The following is a 19,181-nucleotide window of genomic DNA, read 5'->3' as shown; positions in this document are numbered from 1 at the left end:
TGGAGTGCTGAGCGCTAAGCCTGGATCAGACTACACACACACACACACACACACACACACACACGCGAAAGCTTCTAGAAACACAGCGTCAGAGTGTTCTGGTAAATTCTGTAACACTTTCTATATTCATAACTCGTTATATCTGCTTTTATTATCCTGTGTAATTGGTTAATGCTGCTTTAGAAACATTTATAAACATGTAATAACGCATCAAAAATCTCCAATACAGTACTATTGCTACTTTAATTAATTTTATTTTATTTGAATCCACAGATTTCGATTCACGCTGCGATATTATTAAACATATTTATTAATACGTCTGATAAATAATCAATATTATTCTAGCAGATCGTTATTAATCAATATGATACTAATAAACATTATTTTTCAGATTTTTGTTTTTATGATCATTAATCATTAATCATCAAGCATGTTATTAATTGATTTGTTAATTAAAGGGTGATTAATTCACTGGATCATTATTAATGAATTTGTTACTAATGTTGTTCCTGCAGAGAGTTGGGTTTCTTATTGATGATGATGATGATGATGATTAATTAATTTGATGATTAATTAATATATTAATTACTATATTAATTAATTAACCAACTCTACTAATTAATATAGTAATTGTTCATTATAATTCCTTCAGTTTGTTATGAATTAATTTGGCACTAGTGATTATTTTTTCAAAGGTTCTGCTGGTCATTAGTAATAAATTTTTTATTACCTGATTAATGTTTGATGATTATTAATAATTTAAATGTTTTTGAGGATTGTTAATAATTAGTTAATAATTACTTGCTGCTGCTGATTTTGCTTCTGGTTTGTTATTAATAGATTAAATATTTAAATATGAATTGTTCTTTCAGACGTCTCCGAAAACCAAATTCACCATCGATGGTCACAGCGGCGTGCTGCGTATCAAAGCGGGCGAGTCTCTCGACTACGAGACGTCCAGCACACACTTCATCACCGTGGTTGCCAAGGTGACGTTAATACAACACACACCATAACACATTAAAGACTCATTTATTAATATTTATTTATAATTATTTATAAAAATGTATAAATCTGTTTTTGTTACATTTTTCCAACATTACATCATCATCATAAGCAGAAATAACATAAAAATTAATTAATATCTGCACACAGAAGTGAGATAGATGAAAAATTTATGTCATATTATAATATTGTTGAATTCTGGATTGTGATTGGTCAGAAGGTGTTGATTAGTTTTCCATAACAGCAGCTCTGACAGTAGCGCAGGTTTATATTAATGCACTCCTTCTAATAAGTTATCGTTTCTATAGTAACAACTGAAAACAGATTAAAAATGTGTGTAATCGTAGAGATGTGGGGAGATGTTTATTTAACATTTATGGAAGGAGTCTCCAGTGTCAGACAAAAAAAACGTACAAACTGCAAAACGTAAACTCCTCTGTCCCAAAGTTACAGCTTTACCTCTGACTGTTACAAAGTGCTGACACTGGAGACTCCTTCCGTAAATGTTAAATAAACATCTTTGTTTTGCAGAAGTTCAATATTAAATGTAACTATAAACGGATAAAAATTTGAAATAAAAATTGTAATATTAGTAAATTGCTGTGGTATAAGAGGAATAAAACACTTGGGCATGTGCTGTTATAGGAAAATAACTTCAGTTTGGTAACAGTAACTCTGCTGTGTGTTTTATTCTTTGCGTAATATATAATTTATGAAATTATTAACTTTCAACTGGAGCTTGGTTGTTGTGATGTGTTCAGGACGGTGGAGGTAAATATAACGGCAAACACCAGGTGATGACGTCATCAGCCACCATAACTGTCAACGTTCTCGATGCCCAGGACTCGCCTCCTACTTTTGTGGGAACGCCGTATTTCGGATACGTTTACGAAGTATCCGAGCCTGTACGTATGATGAAATTATTATTATTATTATTATTATTATTATTATTATTATTATTACACAATGAAAAAATAAATCAATGTATAGTAGATGATTTATAATGATGCTGCTTCTCTTGGTTCTATATTCAACTCTACATCCAATTCATTTATATTTCTATGTTTGAAGCACATTCATATATATCAACGATCCAATGTATAAAAGCTACGTTTAATCTTGAGCTGATTTAATACAATATGATGCGACACTGTGTGATTTAATCTCATGTAAATAGTTTGATCTCAGCTCTCTTTTGGAATCATATTGTAATTATTGGTAAATCTTTACGACCCCGGATAATTTCTTATAGTGAAAATTTACACTTCTGTATCTAATTGGTGTGGAATGAGTCTTAATTTTTAGTAGCTGATAAAAACATTTTAAATTTTAAAAACATAGTAATTGAGTACTTATAGTTAAAGTAAAAACTGATTCAGGACGTCGCTTTTATTTGTGCAGTAAATAAATCAAGCCTCATTTCAGTTCACATGGACACACAGGCTTCATTATATTTCCAGCTCCAGTGCTTTTTATAGGTTACACTGTTAACAATGAAAGTAAATAAATCTGTGTAATAAACGTGCAAAATAATAAATCTGTGGCTCATGTTCCACTGTTTAAGGCAGTAATCAGCTGAAATCACTGGTTCTGAAACTGAGAGCGCAGAAACTCCTCATAGCTTACTGACGAATGGAGGAAACGAGAGAGTTTTCCGTCACATTCAACTTCAGCCTCAGCAGCATCCAAAAACAAGTCAGGATCCGACGTCTCTGAGCCGGAGAGCGCCGCAGATCGGACTCTACACTAGCTGAGTGGGATCGGATAGTGATTCGCAACCCGCGGCTCTGAAAGCGCTCTTCCACACAGCGCTGATCACGACCGAATAATTTAAACATTATTTTTTACTCAGTGTGCAGTGGACTGTAGAATCAGCTTCATCTAACTGCTTTCTTCACCGTCTGTGTCGCTGTTCTCACCTGCCGAATTGCTGACATCCCCACGGCGGCCATGTTAGTCTACTGAAATCTAGAGCTACAAGATGGCGTCGAATTTAAAACATCCAGCAGGAATGATAGTAAAATTCGACAATGAGAACGTGACACTTGTCCTGGTCGGGACGGGAGCGAGGACACAGGAGGCAGGCTTGCCACAACTCGAAAGCGGTTTTATTCTTTGTCGTTTACTTTCACTTTTCAGTGTTTTTTTTCTCACACACACACACACACACACGGCTCTGTGCTGGTTGGCTCTCTCTCTCTTTCGAAGCTTGTCTCTCCCCTTTTTATCCTCACCGCAGCTTGCCGCAACACAGAACCCTCGTCAGTACATTTCCTCTCAGGTGTTCAACTCTTACCTTCACCTTCTCCGGCTCCGCCCTCCATTCACAAACCTGCGCTTGACCACGCCTCCGTTTCCACAGAGAATAATAAAGTGTTTTATGTAATTGTAAAGAAAACAGATTTCTCTAACTGACCTTTATTTACCCTTCATGTGTTCAGGGCTCGGAAATATTCACAGTGTCGGCCAAAGACGGGGATCAGGTCAACCCTAACCCTATTCATTACTCGATCGTTAACGGTGAGCAGCGTAATCATAATATACACATTATAATTTATAATCATATTATAATCATATTATATTATAATCATATTATAATAGATTATCCCCAATTTTTTTATTCCTGTATTCACTGAAAAAATTAAACCTTGAATCCAAGTTAAAAAATTGCATCAATTTATTACAGCTAATTTTTTGTTTGTTTGTTTTTGTCCTATTTTTCTTACTTTGATCCAAGGTTTCATTTTTTTCAAGGTGTGCTTAACCTTCAGATTATTCTGTCCATATCATATATATTATTTGAAATTCCTTTGTTCCTCATTGTTGATTTTTCCCTATGACCCCAACAGGAAGTGACGGCTCCTTCAGCATCAACAGCTCGAGTGGTTCCATCATTCTGATGTCATATCCTGTCCAGCTGAAAAACGAGTTATATGAGCTGAAGGTTAAGGTACACAGATGCACGTAGTTGTTCTGAATATGTTTCAGCACAAATATAGATTTTTATTAAGTAATAAGAAAAATGATGAATATTTTTTTAAAATAAGGCCTCGGAGGTGGGGCCTGAGAACGAGCTGCTGGACTCGGCCGTGACGGTGGTGACCATCCGCGTGGTGGATCTGAACAATCATCCGCCCACCTTTTACGGCGAGACGGGCAAACAGGACAGATTTGAGCTGACCATGTGTGAACATCCTCCTGAAGGAGAAATCCTCAGAGGACTGAAGATCACTGTCAACGATTCTGACCAGGTAACACACAGACGCTTTAATAAACCAGAATCAGCGTGAGGTTGTTCAGTCACAGCTGAAGGAATCAGTACACAACCCCTAAACCTAGACTTTTCCTTTTCTAGAAAAATGTTTTAACACATAGTCTTAGTTTTATTTAAAAATAATATCCTTCCCAAATATAAATGAATGAGACTTCAACTTTTTTCGGGTGACTTTTTGACACAAATTAATGAGCCTTTTTTTTTTTTTTTTTTTTACTTTGTAACACAAATGAATTTATCTGTTTTTGAATAACTATCTAACGTAAATTAATGAGACCTTTAAATGCATTTTTAACACGTAAATTAACTTTTAAAAATTAATGCTTTTTTTGAATAATTATTTAACATGTAATTTAATGAGTTTAAAATAGTTAAAAAATGACTATTTAGCACAAAGTAATGAGACATTTCGGGCTTTTTTTTACTAATAAATTAAGACGTAAATTAATGAGACTTTTTTCATTCATGAAGGCAATTTTGGAATTTGTAAAATCTGTGTATAATATTAATGATATAATAATAATGTGTCCTCACCTGGTTCAGACCTTTTAGTGATAATAAGAGCCGTTTTAGCTCTGAGCTCGGACCCTTTCAGCCTCCTCTGAGGTGTTCCTCAAGGCTCAGTGCTCGGCCTGCTTTTATTCATCATATACATTTAATCTTTATAGTGTTACATAATTTTACCTGTATGTGTTAATCTTGTATAAAGCTTCCTCTTCTGAACTTCTATAATTAGAACCGTTTCTGATGAACGGTTCATGTTTTCACATGCATACTGTGAGAACTGCTCCGTACAAATCATTCGCTAGAATATATATATATATTAATGAGGATAATATTGTGTGATTAGGAGCCATATGCTGTTTATAATTATCTATAGAATGCAGCTTTCTGTCTGAATCTAACGAATCTTCAGGAAGTGGTAGAAAAATCTAATTATCACAAAATGGCAATGCTGAAGACGGCGATAAAATTCACACAACAGCTGCAGGCGAGATGTGGAGAAGAACGTTCAGTCGTGTGTTTAATCAGATCTTCTGGTGTTATACTCTGACTCTGAAGCTCTGAAGAGCTCCTGTACAGGAACAGTTCTGTTTCATGAAGCATAAACAAGCTAAATGTAAAAAGAAAATGCTTTAGTGCAGATTTCAGGCAGGAATGTTTAACATGACATTCTATAAGAAACGGAAATCACGTAAAACGTCACGTCAAGACGTCATTCAGTTACACGTTCACAAGATTTACACTTTCACATCATCGGTGAGTTAGAGTCATCTGCTTCTTCCTTCATGTGCATGAGTGAAGCGAAAACTCTGCGGAAATCCACCAAAAACACATTTTATATGCTTTTCTATCAACTGTGTAACCTGTAGCTGTGTAGCAATGTGTTTATCCAGTACGATACTCACTTTACACCAACATGAGAAAATAAATAAAACTAAACACACACTGTTATTTTTACTGATCCACTGTCTCATGTCACGTTTTTTAGGTTTACGGTTTTGTAATCACAGCTGGCAGATCGCTACGAACAAAACAGGCTTAATACTGAAGACGGTTCGAGAGCAATCTATATTCAACTGACCTCATTTTTGAGCTCCGTGCATTCGAGCTACAAAGTGGGAAAAAAACATGGACACCTCCACGTTTGTCTTTTATTAGCTAGCCAGCTAACTGCTGTGTATTTACCTCAGAAGAGTGAAGTGTAGAGTCAGTGTTACAGATTTAACAAGTGAATATATCTGTATATTGATTAATCTAAAGCTAATGCTTGTGTATATACAGTATAACTCATTTAAAGGGAAGAAGCGCTGCCGTGTTCGCTGCTGATGCTGTGAGCGGCCATGTTGATTTGACGTCGCTTGCTGAACTCGGGGTTGAGGAGACCGTCCTGAGTTTCTGAGTAGGACTTCTGAGTTGAGGAGGCGTTTTCTTTCTTTTAATTTCTTTTTATTTATTATTTTTTTACTGGTTGGAGTGTTTTTTTTAACATTACTGGTTGGAGAGCTAAGACTTCCAGTCGAATGCAGTGTTAGCATTAGCTTTGGGTTTTGTTTTAGCGCCCTCTTCAGGACAGTTCAGTAAAAATGCTTAGATTTTCTGTGCAATTTCTATTTCCTCATATGTAATCCCGTATAGCAGTGTGAGTTATACCTGTCATTCTTTATTGAATTAAAATTGTAATCCTGCTAAACTGCAGTGGTGTAAGAGGAAAAAAACACTTGGGGATGTGCTGTTATAGGAAAATAATCAAATTCTTATTGTCATTTTGCTTAAATAATGCATGATAAAGATCGCTAAGTGTAATGCATTTACATAAATAATTATTATGAAGTGTATAACACCTCAAATATAACGAATGCTTTATAACATGATATGAATGTGTTCAGAGTTCATTATAAATATGACAGTGTTAAAGCTCATCAGTTCACACCTCCAGCGTCATGCGTCTCATCACACACACACACACACACACAGTCAGCAGAGCTGATGAAGCAGATCACATGACCAGAGGATAAACATCTTCAAGATTATGACATGTCTAGGAATTTTTTTTTTTTTTTTTGAGGAACTGTTTTTTAACGTTTCTGTTTTTCTTTCCCTCAGGGAGCGAACGCGAAGTTCAGACTCAGACTGGTCGGACCTGGGCGAGTTCTCCGTGTCGTTCCTCAAACTGTCCTCAACGAAGCCCAAGTCACCATCATCGTAGAGAACTCGAGTGCCATCGACTACGAAAAACACTCGTTTTTAACGTTCAAGGTACGAAAACCAAACTAAAAATTGAGGTAGAGTTAACACGGCTCTGGGTTTTACACTATATTAAAAAAATGACTTAAGCTTGAAATGAGTTTTTTTTAAAGACAAATGTAAGTAGGGAAGTTTTTACACGAGGAATAAAACACTATGTGTGTTGTGCTGTTATAGGAAAATAATCAACACCGCGGTGGTGTGATGAAGTGGAGTAACTGGAGTAACTGTTACCACCTCAGTGTTTTATTCCTCTCACACCACAGCAATTCACCAACAATTAAATTTTTTATTTTTTTTTATTAAAGAACAACATGTCATACTTTTTATCTGTTTCTAGCTACATTTAATGTTCTGGAACATCCTCAAAACAAGTTAGTTCCTGTTGTCACTTACGTTATAGCCGCTATAAACACTCGTTCCCTCACCAGCCTCTCTTTATTCTCTCTGTTGAAGTTAATAAGACAAAAAAAAAACGCAGCTTGTCGTCTTTTGTTACTGAGAAACCGCAAAGAAACGTAAACTCCTCTGTCCTGAAGATGTCGGAAAACTTAAAGTTACAGCTTTACCTCTGACTGTTACGAAGCGCTGACACTGGAGACTCCTTCCACAATGTTACATAAACATCTCATTACAGAAAAACGTCACCACGTATGATATCCGTTTGTGTTTTAAGTCCCTGTGAATGAGCTGTTACTATAGAAACGCTAACGTATTAAAAGGTTTTAATATAATCCTGTGATCCAGCTGTCAGAGCTGCTGTTATAGAATATTAATCAACAGCTTCTGACCAATCAGATTTGAGAATTTAACAACGCAGTGGTGTAATTAAGATAAATTGAAGCTGAGTGTGCAGAGCTTCATGAGGAATACTGTGAAGAATAGAATGTAGATTAGATTTAACACTTTTCTTCTATTCACTGCGTAATTTCTGTGTCTGTGTAATTTCTTAGTGTTAATGTCTTCATTAATATTCTAAAATTAAAAAACAAATAGGAAAAATGAAGATGTATGAACGAGGGTGTACAAACTTTTGAATGTGTGTCCCAAATTTTATTAATCAAAACATTTTATTAATTTTAAAAAAAGAAAATGTTTCTTTAATAAATGTCCTGGGATTTATATGAAAAAAAACTTGAATAAAATGACAAAATGTTTACTTTTTTTTTTTTTTTTGTCGTCAGTTGTTAGCGGTGGAAATCGACACGCCGGAGCGCTTCAGTTCCACAGCAGACATCATCATCCATCTCCTGGACGTAAACGACAACACTCCCAGGTTTTCCTCGGAGTTTTACATCGCCAGGATCCCGGAGAACTCACCTGGAGGCTCCACCGTCGTGTCTGTCACTGTGAGTGCAACACGACTCGCTTCTAGCTTCCTGTTATAAGCACTAAAGCTCTAACAATACGCAATCACCAAAAGTAAGTGCCCCCTCTAGACTCAGATTGATCCTTTTTTTTCAGATTTTGTTTGATAAAATGCAGCATTTAGTTAGTAAATATAAATTAACCCTAAAGTCTTAGATTTATCTAATCGATAATACACATCAATGCTAAAAAAAAACTTTAAACAGAGGCTAGTTAGAGATGTTATTAACCTGAAACTTTAGCATTTCAGCAAATTACAACATCATTTACAAACCAGTTACACAATAACGTAATGGATCTGGCAGGAAATTGCGTGAAATTTTTAATATAACAAGCTAAACTTGTGGAACTTGGAAGCTGACAAATGGATTTAATATGAAGTTCAGATATTTGAACTGTATACACATCACATTATTTTATTTTAAATGCATAATTTTGCCAAGTTTTTTCTTTGTTTTGTATTTGCTATGGGTAAGATTTACCTGTAAAAACATTTATTACAAAGTTACGGGTTACGCTTTTGAGATTAAAGAATCAGAACCATGAATTAAAATCTTAAACACACAGATCTGATAAATCATCTGGGATTCCCAGGAAAAAGCAAATGCTTTCAGAACTTAGCATTTAGCCAATTGCAGTCGTCTGTCATGCTCGCGTTGATGAAGTGAAGTGGAAAGACGTGGCGTAGAGTTAAGTGGCGTCAAAACGTAAGATGTGAACCGTAACGAGGTAAGAGCACTTAACGTTTTTATGTTGTAATGAAATAGCTAAATTCCTATTAAGAAACTAACCTCAGCATTAAGCTGCTAACGATTGTTAGCAAGCTAACTTTAGCATTAGCATTAGCATAACTAGCTAGAATGTTAGCTAAATAATTATGTTGGGCCTCGTGTGTTTAACATCGCTGTAGAAAACATGCTAAAATTTATATTTGTTTGATCATCGTGGAAATCCCGGACACTTCACCCCGGCTTATTTACATAAAATCTGCATTTCAGTTAGAATTTTTCAGATTTGCATCGTAATTTCATTTAATTTTAAATGAAAAGTAGAATAAATCCTGCATATTTCTGATTGGTCCACACTCTCTGATGGTGATATTTCAAGATTCTTAGAAAACACAATAAAGCTCAATTCAAGGCTCATGTATGTTTCTAATTAATTCTTTTTTGTTTGTTTAGTTTATTTATTTATTTTTTTTTTAGACATGTACAGCATGTGGTGATTTGCGAGATCTTTTTTCTTCCTGAAAGTGAAGACGTTACTGTTAGAATTAAATCCATCACAGCACAAAACCTGCATCAGAGCAGCTTGACGTGAATGTGATTTTTTTTCCACGTAATGATTTCTCAAGCAGCTAAACTAATCATACCTCAGAAACAAAGCCATGACATCACGCTAGTTAGTTTATGATGTTGTTTTTTTCATGGAGTTAAACGCAGGATCTGGGAAATGATGAGCTTCTCTCACATTATCTCATGGAAAGTGTCCGGATTGGAGTCCTGTCTTCAGGAAGGTGATTAATAAAGCGATGTTAATGAAGTCTTGGCAGGAGGGCCGTCGCTCCCAGTCCGGCGGCGTCAGCGTGCCGATGAGTCAGACTCTAATCATAGCTCTGTATTCGTTAGAGCTGATCTGACACGAGAGGCTGTAAATAGTAAAAATTCACGACACGCTTTAATGTGGAAGGTTAAACACTTCAAGACTGAAATGCAGCTTTTTCTTTCAATGAAAAATGCGACGCTGCTGCTCTGTGATGATGCGGAATTTTCTTCCTGAACCGGCTCAGTGGGATACAGAGAAAACCTCATCGACCAATCAGATACAGGCTTTTAATCATGTGATACACGGCTCACATTCTAGCAGTGTCCTCTAGCTGACTATGAGTAGAGATTAGACAGCAGAGATTAGGTAGTAGAGATGATACACTCAAGATTGGACCATTGAGATTAGACTGTAGATTGTACAGTACATATAAAACAGAGGGAGTAGACAGGAGAGATTGGACATTAGAGATTAGAGAGTAGAGATTGGGCAGTAGAAATTAGACAACAGAGATAATACAGTGTAGATTTGACAGAGAGATTAGACAGTAAGATTGAACCCTGGCAGAATTGGCAGTGGAGACTGCACAGTAGGGAGTAGATAGTAGAGATTGGACATTAGATATTAGGCAGTAGAAATTGGATAGTAGAGATTAAGCAATAGAGATTGGACAGTAGAAATTAGGCAGTATAGATTGAACAGTAGAAATTACGTAGTAGAGATTGGACATTAGCGATTGGACAGTGGAGATTAGGCAGTGTAGATAAGACAGTAGAGTGAACAGCTAAATTAGACAGTATAGATTGGACAGTAGAAATTAGGCTGTAGAGAATGGACAGTAGATATTAGACAGTATAGATTGGACAGTGGAGATTAGGCTGTAGAGAATGGACAGTATAGATAAGACAGTAGAAATTAGGTAGTAGATATTGGCCAGTAGAGATTGGACAGTATAGATTGGACAGTAGGGATTGTACAGTGGAGATTAGGCAGTATAGATAAGACAGTAGAGTGAACAGCTAAATTAGACAGTGTAGATTGGACAGTGGAGATTAGGCAGTATAGATAAGACAGTAGAGTGAACAGCTGAATTGGACAGTATAGATTGGACAGTGGAGATTGGACAGTAGGGATTGGACAGTGGAGATTAGGCAGTATAGATAAGACAGTAGAGTGAACAGCTGCATTGGACAGTATAGATTGGACAGCTGCATTGGACAGTAGGGATTGGACAGTGGAGATTGGACAGTAGGGATTGGACAGTGGAGATTAGGCAGTATAGATAAGACAGTAGAGTGAACAGCTGCATTGGACAGTATAGATTGGACAGCTGCATTGGACAGTAGGGATTGGACAGTGGAGATTGGACAGTAGGGATTGGACAGTGGAGATTAGGCAGTATAGATAAGACAGTAGAGTGAACAGCTGCATTGGACAGTATAGATTGGACAGCTGCATTGGACAGTAGGGATTGGACAGTGGAGATTGGACAGTAGGGATTGGACAGTGGAGATTAGGCAGTATAGATAAGACAGTAGAGTGAACAGCTGAATTGGACAGTATAGATTGGACAGTCATATGTAGATGCACATCTGTACACATTAGCCTGGTTTACAGTATCGACTGAAAGCTCTTTCTCTGTGTTAACTGTAATGATGAACTTTTTACCCTCCAGGCGTCGGATCCTGACTCGGGGCTTTGGGGAGAAGTGCAATACTCCATCTACGGCTCAGGAGCTGATCTGTGAGTCCTGTACAGATATAATGGCACCCCGCTAATATCCATATTTACAGCTCTACACATTACACCCGATAGATCTGACAGGACAAAGTGTGGAATATTATTATCTGTATAGGTTATTACAAGTGTCCTCTAACTGAGTGTGTCTCCTAGCTGACAATTAGTGTCCCATAGATGACTATATGTCCCCTTACTGATTATAAGTGTCCTTTAGCTGATTATAAATGTCCCCTCGATGACTATATGTCCCCTTACTTATTATAAGTGTCCTTTAGCTGATTATAAATGTCCCCTCGATGACTATATGTCCCCTTACTTATTATAAGTGTCCCCTTACTGATTATAAGTGTCCTTTAGCTGATTATAAGTGTCCCCTAGATGACTAATGTCCCCTTACTTATTATAAGTGTTCCCTAGCTGACTATAAGTGTCCTTTAGCTGATTATAAATGTCCCCTCGATGACTATATGTCCTCTTATTGATTATAAGTGTCCCCTAGATGACTATATGTCCCCTAGATGACTATATTATTATAAGTGTCCCCTTACTTATTATAAGTGTCCTTTAGCTGATTATAAATGTCCCCTAGATAACTAGTGTCCCCTTACTTATTATAAGTGTCCCCTTGTTGATTATAAGTGTCCTTTAGCTGATTATAAGTGTCCCCTTGTTGATTATAAGTGTCCTTTAGCTGATTATAAATGTCCCCTAGATGACTATATGTCCCCTTACTTATTATTAGTGTCCTTTAGCTGATTATAAGTGTCCCCTAGATGACTATATGTCCCCTTACTTATTATTAGTGTCCCCTTGTTGATTATAACTGTCCCCTAGATGACTATATGTCCTCTTACTTATTATAACTGTCCCCTAGATGACTATATGTCCTCTTACTTATTATAAGTGTCCCCTAGATGACTATATGTCCTCTTACTTATTATAAGTGTCCCCTTGTTGATTATAAGTGTCCCCTAGATGACTGATGTCCTCTTACTTATTATAAGTGTCCCATTGTTGATTATAAATCTCCCCTAGATGATTATATGTCCCCTTACTGATTATAACTGTCCCCTAGCTAATTATATGTCCTCTTAATGATTATAAGTGTCCCCTAGATGACTGTAAATATCCTCCAGCTAACTGTAATCGTCCCCTAACTGACCATAAATAATCGTAAATTATCTCTTCTGGACTAAATGTCCCAGTGTCCCGTAGCTAACTGTAAACATCCTCTAGATGACTATAAATGCCCCCTACTGAGCATAAATGCCCCCTAGCTGACTGTAAGCTGATTATTAGTATCCCCTGCTCCCTCGTACTGACCCATGACTACAAGTTATCCCTAGACGAGTCTATATGAGTGTACACTTTTAAGTGTCCCCTAGCTGACTTCGTTACCTCTAATTGATTGTAGGTTTTCCTACCTGACTCTGTCCCCTAGGAGACTATTAGCTATCTCTAGCTTATTGAAAATGTCCCATTATGGGCGTGTCCTCAACCACACACTTTATTTAGGTCATATATGTTGTTTAAGCTGCACAGTGCATTGTGGGAATTCTGTAATGTGGTGCATGATGGGATTTTATGATCAAACTAGTTTTTGGACATAAGTGTAAAAAGCCAGACCCTTTACATAGTGCCCTATATAGTGAGTATGGAGTGATTTGGGACACAGGCATGGCTTTACTCAGAGACAGGAGTGAAGCTGAGAGATAATCCTGTAATCCGATTGGACGAGTAAAAATAGCCTCGCAGTGTGAGTCAGGGTCTAATTAGCATGTGATGTGCTGTGACAGCTGCAGGTAAGGGAGAGATAGAGAGATAGAGAGAGAGAGAGAGAGAGATGTGCTGACGAGAGCAGGAAGTGTACAGAAAATGTAAAAAGCCGCTAATGTATGCCTCGCTCCCCGGCCTGGAGCTGAAAGTGCAATGAGAGACGTGTGAAAGCTCGCGGGTTTGAGGCAGCTCGTTAATTCTCACCAGCTGAGCGCCGGCTCATCAAGGCACAGGAGAATTTCACTGAGTTCATGCAGGGTTTAAAAATGAATTTAGAGACTTAGATGAAATTATTTAGCACTTAAATGGATTAATGTGGAAAAAACACACTATTTCAACAATTTTAATCAAATATAGCTGATCAGAATGGACATGTTTATGCTCTGATGTTTCTTTTATCTTATGACGAGTTATGATGCTAATGTAGTTAACAGTTAATAAAAAGTCTCATTATCTTTGTTGGGGGGAAAAAATCGCATCCAGAGCTGAAACTTGCTGTTTTAATGATTTTGATCTAATTAATCTTAGGCTGTGTTCTAATGATATTATAAACTTTATAAACGTTTCTCCTCCAAATTGTGGTTTTTCAGTAGTTTATTCTGATCGTCACTTTAAACAATTGTGTCAAATTTCTTAAAACAGCTCTTAAATCATATTTTTTTAAAAATAAAACTGAGAATTTCTCAGTACTTTTGTATAAAAGCCGATATGGGGGCGGAGCTATGTAAGAGCTCATATTGTGATGTCATTAAATAAGCTCGAGATATCAAGATACGCTGATTGTGCTTACAGTTTACAGAAAGAGATGGAATGATAACCGGAAACATTTTAGCTACAGACGATGTGTCGATAGCTAACTTATAGTTAATGTTACTGATGAATAAATGGTGGTTACTATGGTAACGTTTTATTTTAGTCATATTTTTCTAGCTGTTAGCGAATAGGCTAGCTGTTGTACAGTATAGTGAGCATTTCTCCAGCTGATGTTGAGGAACAGAAGTCTCGTAGCGTAGCAGTCATTCATGTCGTGGGGGAAGACATTGGGCATGGTGAAGGTCCAATTTGCATAATCATGAATATTCATGTGGAGCTGTTCCTCAGCTACTCGTAGTTTCCTGAGCATTTTAAACACATTGTGTGTATATTTAATGCCTTTTAGTAGTTTAAATGACACCTTCTTCTCAAGAGTAGAGCCATTTATTAAGCTAAGAACCCTTAATTATCCAATAACCACCAAAGGAACCCTTGAATAACAGTTTTTGTCATTTTGCTAAGACAGTGTAGCTAAATGTTAAACATCTGACAGGTTCTAGGTGTTAAGATGAAAATACTCAGCAGTATTTTGGAGTTTGGACTGGACACATACCCAGTTAATATATATACAATAAATAAATTTAAAAAAAGGTTCTTCAAGGGTTCTTTAAGGGTTCAGTGGATAATTACTGGTTCCTGGCTTGTAAAATGGAAGCCTTTCTGAGAAGGAGACACTCTGTTGTAGGATTCTACATTAAACACATTATGAAGAACTGAAGAACCATTAAGGCTTCTAAATTTTGTAAAAGTGTAGCAGTTGATAAATTTCCTGACTGACTGCATCACTCTGAGTGTAAACATGGTTGATCATGTGATTTTGACCATGTGTTCCACAGGTTCCTGATCCACCCCACCTCGGGGATCATCTACACTCAGCCGTGGGCGTCTCTGGACGCGGAGGTGAAGTCGAAGTATAATTTCTACGTGAAGGCAGAAGACAGCGAGGGGAAGTACAGCCTGGCCGAGGTCTTCGTCACGGTTCTAGATCAGAACGATCATTCTCCAGAGTTTAACGAGAACTTCCTGGAGAAGACCATGATCCTCGGCGCTCCTGTGAAGATAGAGGTCTGCACTTTGCTGAGTGTTGAGCTGAGACTTTAGGCAGATGCTAAATTAACTGAATGTACGCCTGTAAGGTTCCTGAAATTTTTCGATGTAGAACCTGCTTATGGTTTCACATTATCATTGAGAGGTTGTGAGCTCAAATACCCACAATGCAACAGTGATTCATGACATAGAACCTTCTGAACCATCACAGAACCTTCAACACGGAACTGAAAGCACAGTGCAATTAGATATAGCTTTAACATGATGAAACTTCACCTGAGCAATGCTAATGTAGCTAGCAATAAATGACATTAGCATTCACAGCAGTAGTTTCTTTGCTAAATGCCTCCCTGTGTTCAGGCGGTGGATGACGATGCCGAGGAACCCAACAACGTCATCGAGTACTCCATCATGAAGGCTGAGCCGGAGAACGTTTTCGACATCAACGCCAGCACGGGCGAGATCAAGCTAAAGCCCTTCATCAAGTCCATGCAGATGGTGCAGAACATCACCAGACAGCACGACTGCAAGTGGTCAGTGGTGGTCCAGGCGCGAGATCGAGGTTCTCCTTCGTTCATGACCACCGCCGTCGTCCAGCTCGACATCACCGAAGCAGTAAGACCAACTGAAAAAAACAACACTGAAAAATCAACCTTCAGTTGAACATCTGATTTTATTCGTACATGAAAAATCTCTTCCGAAGAAGAAATGTACAGAATAAAACAGTGTGTGTTGTACTGTTAGAGGAAAATAATCAACAACAGGGTAGCGTGATGAAGCAGAGTTACTGCTACCATCCTGAACATCCCCGAGTTTTATATTCCTCTGATAGCACAGCAACCCACCAATCATTTCATTTCATTTTTAAATTAAACTGTGATATGTGATTGTTTTTATCCATTTATAGTTACATTTAATGTTATGGAACATCAGCGAAACAAGTTAGTTCCTGTTCTCGCTTACGTTATAGCAGCTATAAACAAAAAAAAAGACAAGAAAAAACGCAGCTTGCCGTGATACCAAGAAACCGCAAAGAAGCGTAAACTCCTCTGTCCTTAAGATGTCGGAAAACTTAAAGTTACAGCTTTACCTCTGACTGTTACAAAGCGCTGACACTGGAGACTCCTTCCGTAAATGTTACATAATGTATTAGAATGAGCGCATTAATATAAAGCTGTGATTTGCAGCTGCACTACTGTCAGAGCTGCTGTTATAGAAAATTAATCAACACCTTCTGACCAATCACAATCCAGAATTCAGCAGCACTATGATGTCGTTTTTGTGCTCTTTTTCAGAATCAGCTCTCGGGCCCAGTGGCGGCGTTTTTAATGCAGAGCAGAGACAATCCGGTAAAGGCTTTGGGCGTGGCAGCTGGGGTCATTAGCGTGATGGTGATGGTCACCGTGGTGATCTCCACAGCGATGTACCTGCGCAACACAAAGTCCAACAGGATCGGGCCGTCCCGCCGTGTCGTCCGCCGCAGGCGTGGAGAACCTCAGCAGTGGAACTTCACGTTCGGAAACTCGCAAAGTCCAGAGAAGCTCCTCGCTGGTCACGATGTGGAGAGCAACAAGAAGAGCGACAGATCATGGTCCAAACCTCCACCACCGTGTGCACCACTTCTGCCTCCACCTCCACCAAACAACAACCCCAGGATGAGCGAGCATCACGGCGCCGTGCCTACCGTCTCAGGATCCTTAAGCTCCTGGAGCTCGAGCGAGAGATCCATCAGCAGCAGAGATACAGAAGATCAGCCGAGTAAGAAGAGAGAGGGAAACGTCAGCTCAGCGCTGGTTTCCGAGCTGAAGAAGAGGCTGGAGCAGAAGATCATCGAGGCTAATCAAGGCTACTACTGCTGAAACCACTGGGTTAGCAAACATGCTAGCGTAGATCCTTACTACTGAAGCCACCAGATTAGCATAGATTACTTTGCTAGCGCAGAAAAAAAGGAAGCACGAGATTATAACCAAGAAATGCGACTCGACGGTGGCAGCTGGTCCGGGTTAACGTTCTGCCTCTGCTTTTTATAAGTGATGCACGATGAAATATTTATACGCTAACACTACTACTCCTAATAATAATAATAATAAGTGAGGTGTGTGTAAATAGCGCTGAGGCGTAAGGTTCAGATTTTCGGATTTCAGTAGTTAAAGGAAGAAACATCAAGAGTTAAAGAGAGAAGATATCATTTAATCGTAGTTTTATCATGCGGTTTGTGTGCTTCGGAGTTTATTTACACCGCTTCAGATCAGCTCTGAGTCTTAAGCTCTGCTGCGCTAAATTTAAGATTAATAACATCCGCAAGGAACAGAGAAGAAGTGTAAAGAGAAAAGAAGAAATCCGAACTTCACACACGTTTTCGTTCTTTCATTTGCACTTTGGTATGAACTTTATTTAAACTTGCCTATGAAATTTCTGCGGTATTTATCTAAAACGTAAAGCGAAATGTAGATCGATACAAAATCTTCCCTCTTACCCCAAATCAATTAGCGAAGTCATGTTTGGTGTCTGAACTTTTTCCCCTACATTCCCACAGCAAGTGTTGCTTGTAGTTTATCTCCTGTGGGCGTGGCCTGTCCAGCGTCTTTAGCTCCGATGAGATACGATAGTAAACACATAGTAAACTATTTAAACACAATTTAAATAAGGCACTAATTTACAATAGTAAATGCTCGGCTTCGTGCTATCTTCTTTCCCAGATTAGATTAGCAAAACAAGCTAACTATGCTAGCTCTGTACACTCACCAGAAGCATCATCGATCTTTACTACTTCCTTCCAGCTTTACATTTCTTTATAATGTCTCTATACACATTTAATGAGAGGTCGTATATAACAGATAAAACGAAACCACGCCTTTTTCTTCCATTTGTGCTTCAATCAGTAAAATTTTAGTAGGAACTAAAGTCGTGAGCAGGGAACTGAAGAAACGTCGCACCACACAGGCCACAGGATTGGTCCGAGGAATCGTTCGAGCTAATCATTTGGATTTGTTGTTTTACGTACGTACGTACGAACATCTGTTGCTTTGTCACTTGCTAGCATGAACATAGCGCTAGTGTTGCACTGGAGCTAGGAGGCTAATGTAGCTAACAAGTCATGTGTAAAACTTTTGTCTAAAGTTCCTGCCTTAAACCACACCCACTAAATCTAAATACTTTAGCACCGTTTGGTAGTATGGCTCCACCCCCTAAGCCCCGCCCCCTTGTTTGAAGGCAGATTAGGTCTGAATATGTAAATACGCTGTACAGTATCATTCCTGTATGACAAAAAATATTTCAAAATAAGATTAGAAAGACTAACAATGTCATTTAAAGAAAGTTTAAGCAAATTGATGTGTTTATGGACAACATCAGACACCAGACACGTCTCAGCTGACTTTATTTTCCTTTCTTTATGTTTACTAGTTTACTCATCTGAGTAGGATTTTATACTAATCACTTGCATGTCTGAATCTTTTCAACTGACTTTTCACTTGGAGTTGCTTCTTTAGTCAGTTCTTGTAACATTATAGTAATAATAATAATAATAATAATAATAATAATAATACACATATATTTGTTCAAAGTTAATTATTGGGTTCTGTTTAAATTCTTCTAACAGCATTAATCTCACACTTCACTCCAACACTCCTGTTTTTAAATAATTCAGAAGGAAGCGTCTCCTCGGTGAGACACAGACATCCGGAAGTTTCTACGCAGATGATTTTACGATGTGTTTATCGTGAACAGTTTGATGTAATGACGTCTGTTTCTGCTGTGGTGATTAAACTTAACGCTGTTTAGCGTCTGTTTAAACTGTTCACGCTGTTCAGAAAGTTTATCATGCCTTTATTGTCTTTGTTTTGTTTTGAATAAATATGAAAAA

At 37.8% G+C, this 19,181-nt stretch overlaps 1 protein-coding gene across 2 annotated transcripts in view; it reads left to right on the top strand.

Moving 5' to 3' along the window:
- The window catches only part of LOC113527213 (cadherin-related family member 1), a 29,031-nt gene extending 9,915 nt beyond the window's left edge, over positions 1–19,116 (top strand). For both annotated transcript variants that reach the window (XM_034309118.2, XM_053238987.1), the window contains 11 exons: positions 873–989; positions 1,767–1,910; positions 3,447–3,525; positions 3,855–3,955; positions 4,053–4,256; positions 6,887–7,039; positions 8,212–8,376; positions 11,616–11,683; positions 15,106–15,334; positions 15,677–15,931; positions 16,612–19,116. In XM_034309118.2, coding sequence (XP_034165009.2) covers positions 873–989; positions 1,767–1,910; positions 3,447–3,525; positions 3,855–3,955; positions 4,053–4,256; positions 6,887–7,039; positions 8,212–8,376; positions 11,616–11,683; positions 15,106–15,334; positions 15,677–15,931; positions 16,612–17,175 — 2,079 coding nt within the window. In that variant the 3' untranslated portion in view covers positions 17,176–19,116. The remainder of the gene's footprint in view (positions 1–872; positions 990–1,766; positions 1,911–3,446; positions 3,526–3,854; positions 3,956–4,052; positions 4,257–6,886; positions 7,040–8,211; positions 8,377–11,615; positions 11,684–15,105; positions 15,335–15,676; positions 15,932–16,611) is intronic.
- Positions 19,117–19,181: the final 65 nt, after the last annotated feature.

This window comes from Pangasianodon hypophthalmus, chromosome 12, assembly GCF_027358585.1.
Source record: "Pangasianodon hypophthalmus isolate fPanHyp1 chromosome 12, fPanHyp1.pri, whole genome shotgun sequence".
Lineage (NCBI taxonomy): Eukaryota > Metazoa > Chordata > Actinopteri > Siluriformes > Pangasiidae > Pangasianodon > Pangasianodon hypophthalmus.
Note: the sequence above shows the minus strand (reverse complement) of the source record. Positions and strands in the feature narration are given on the sequence as shown.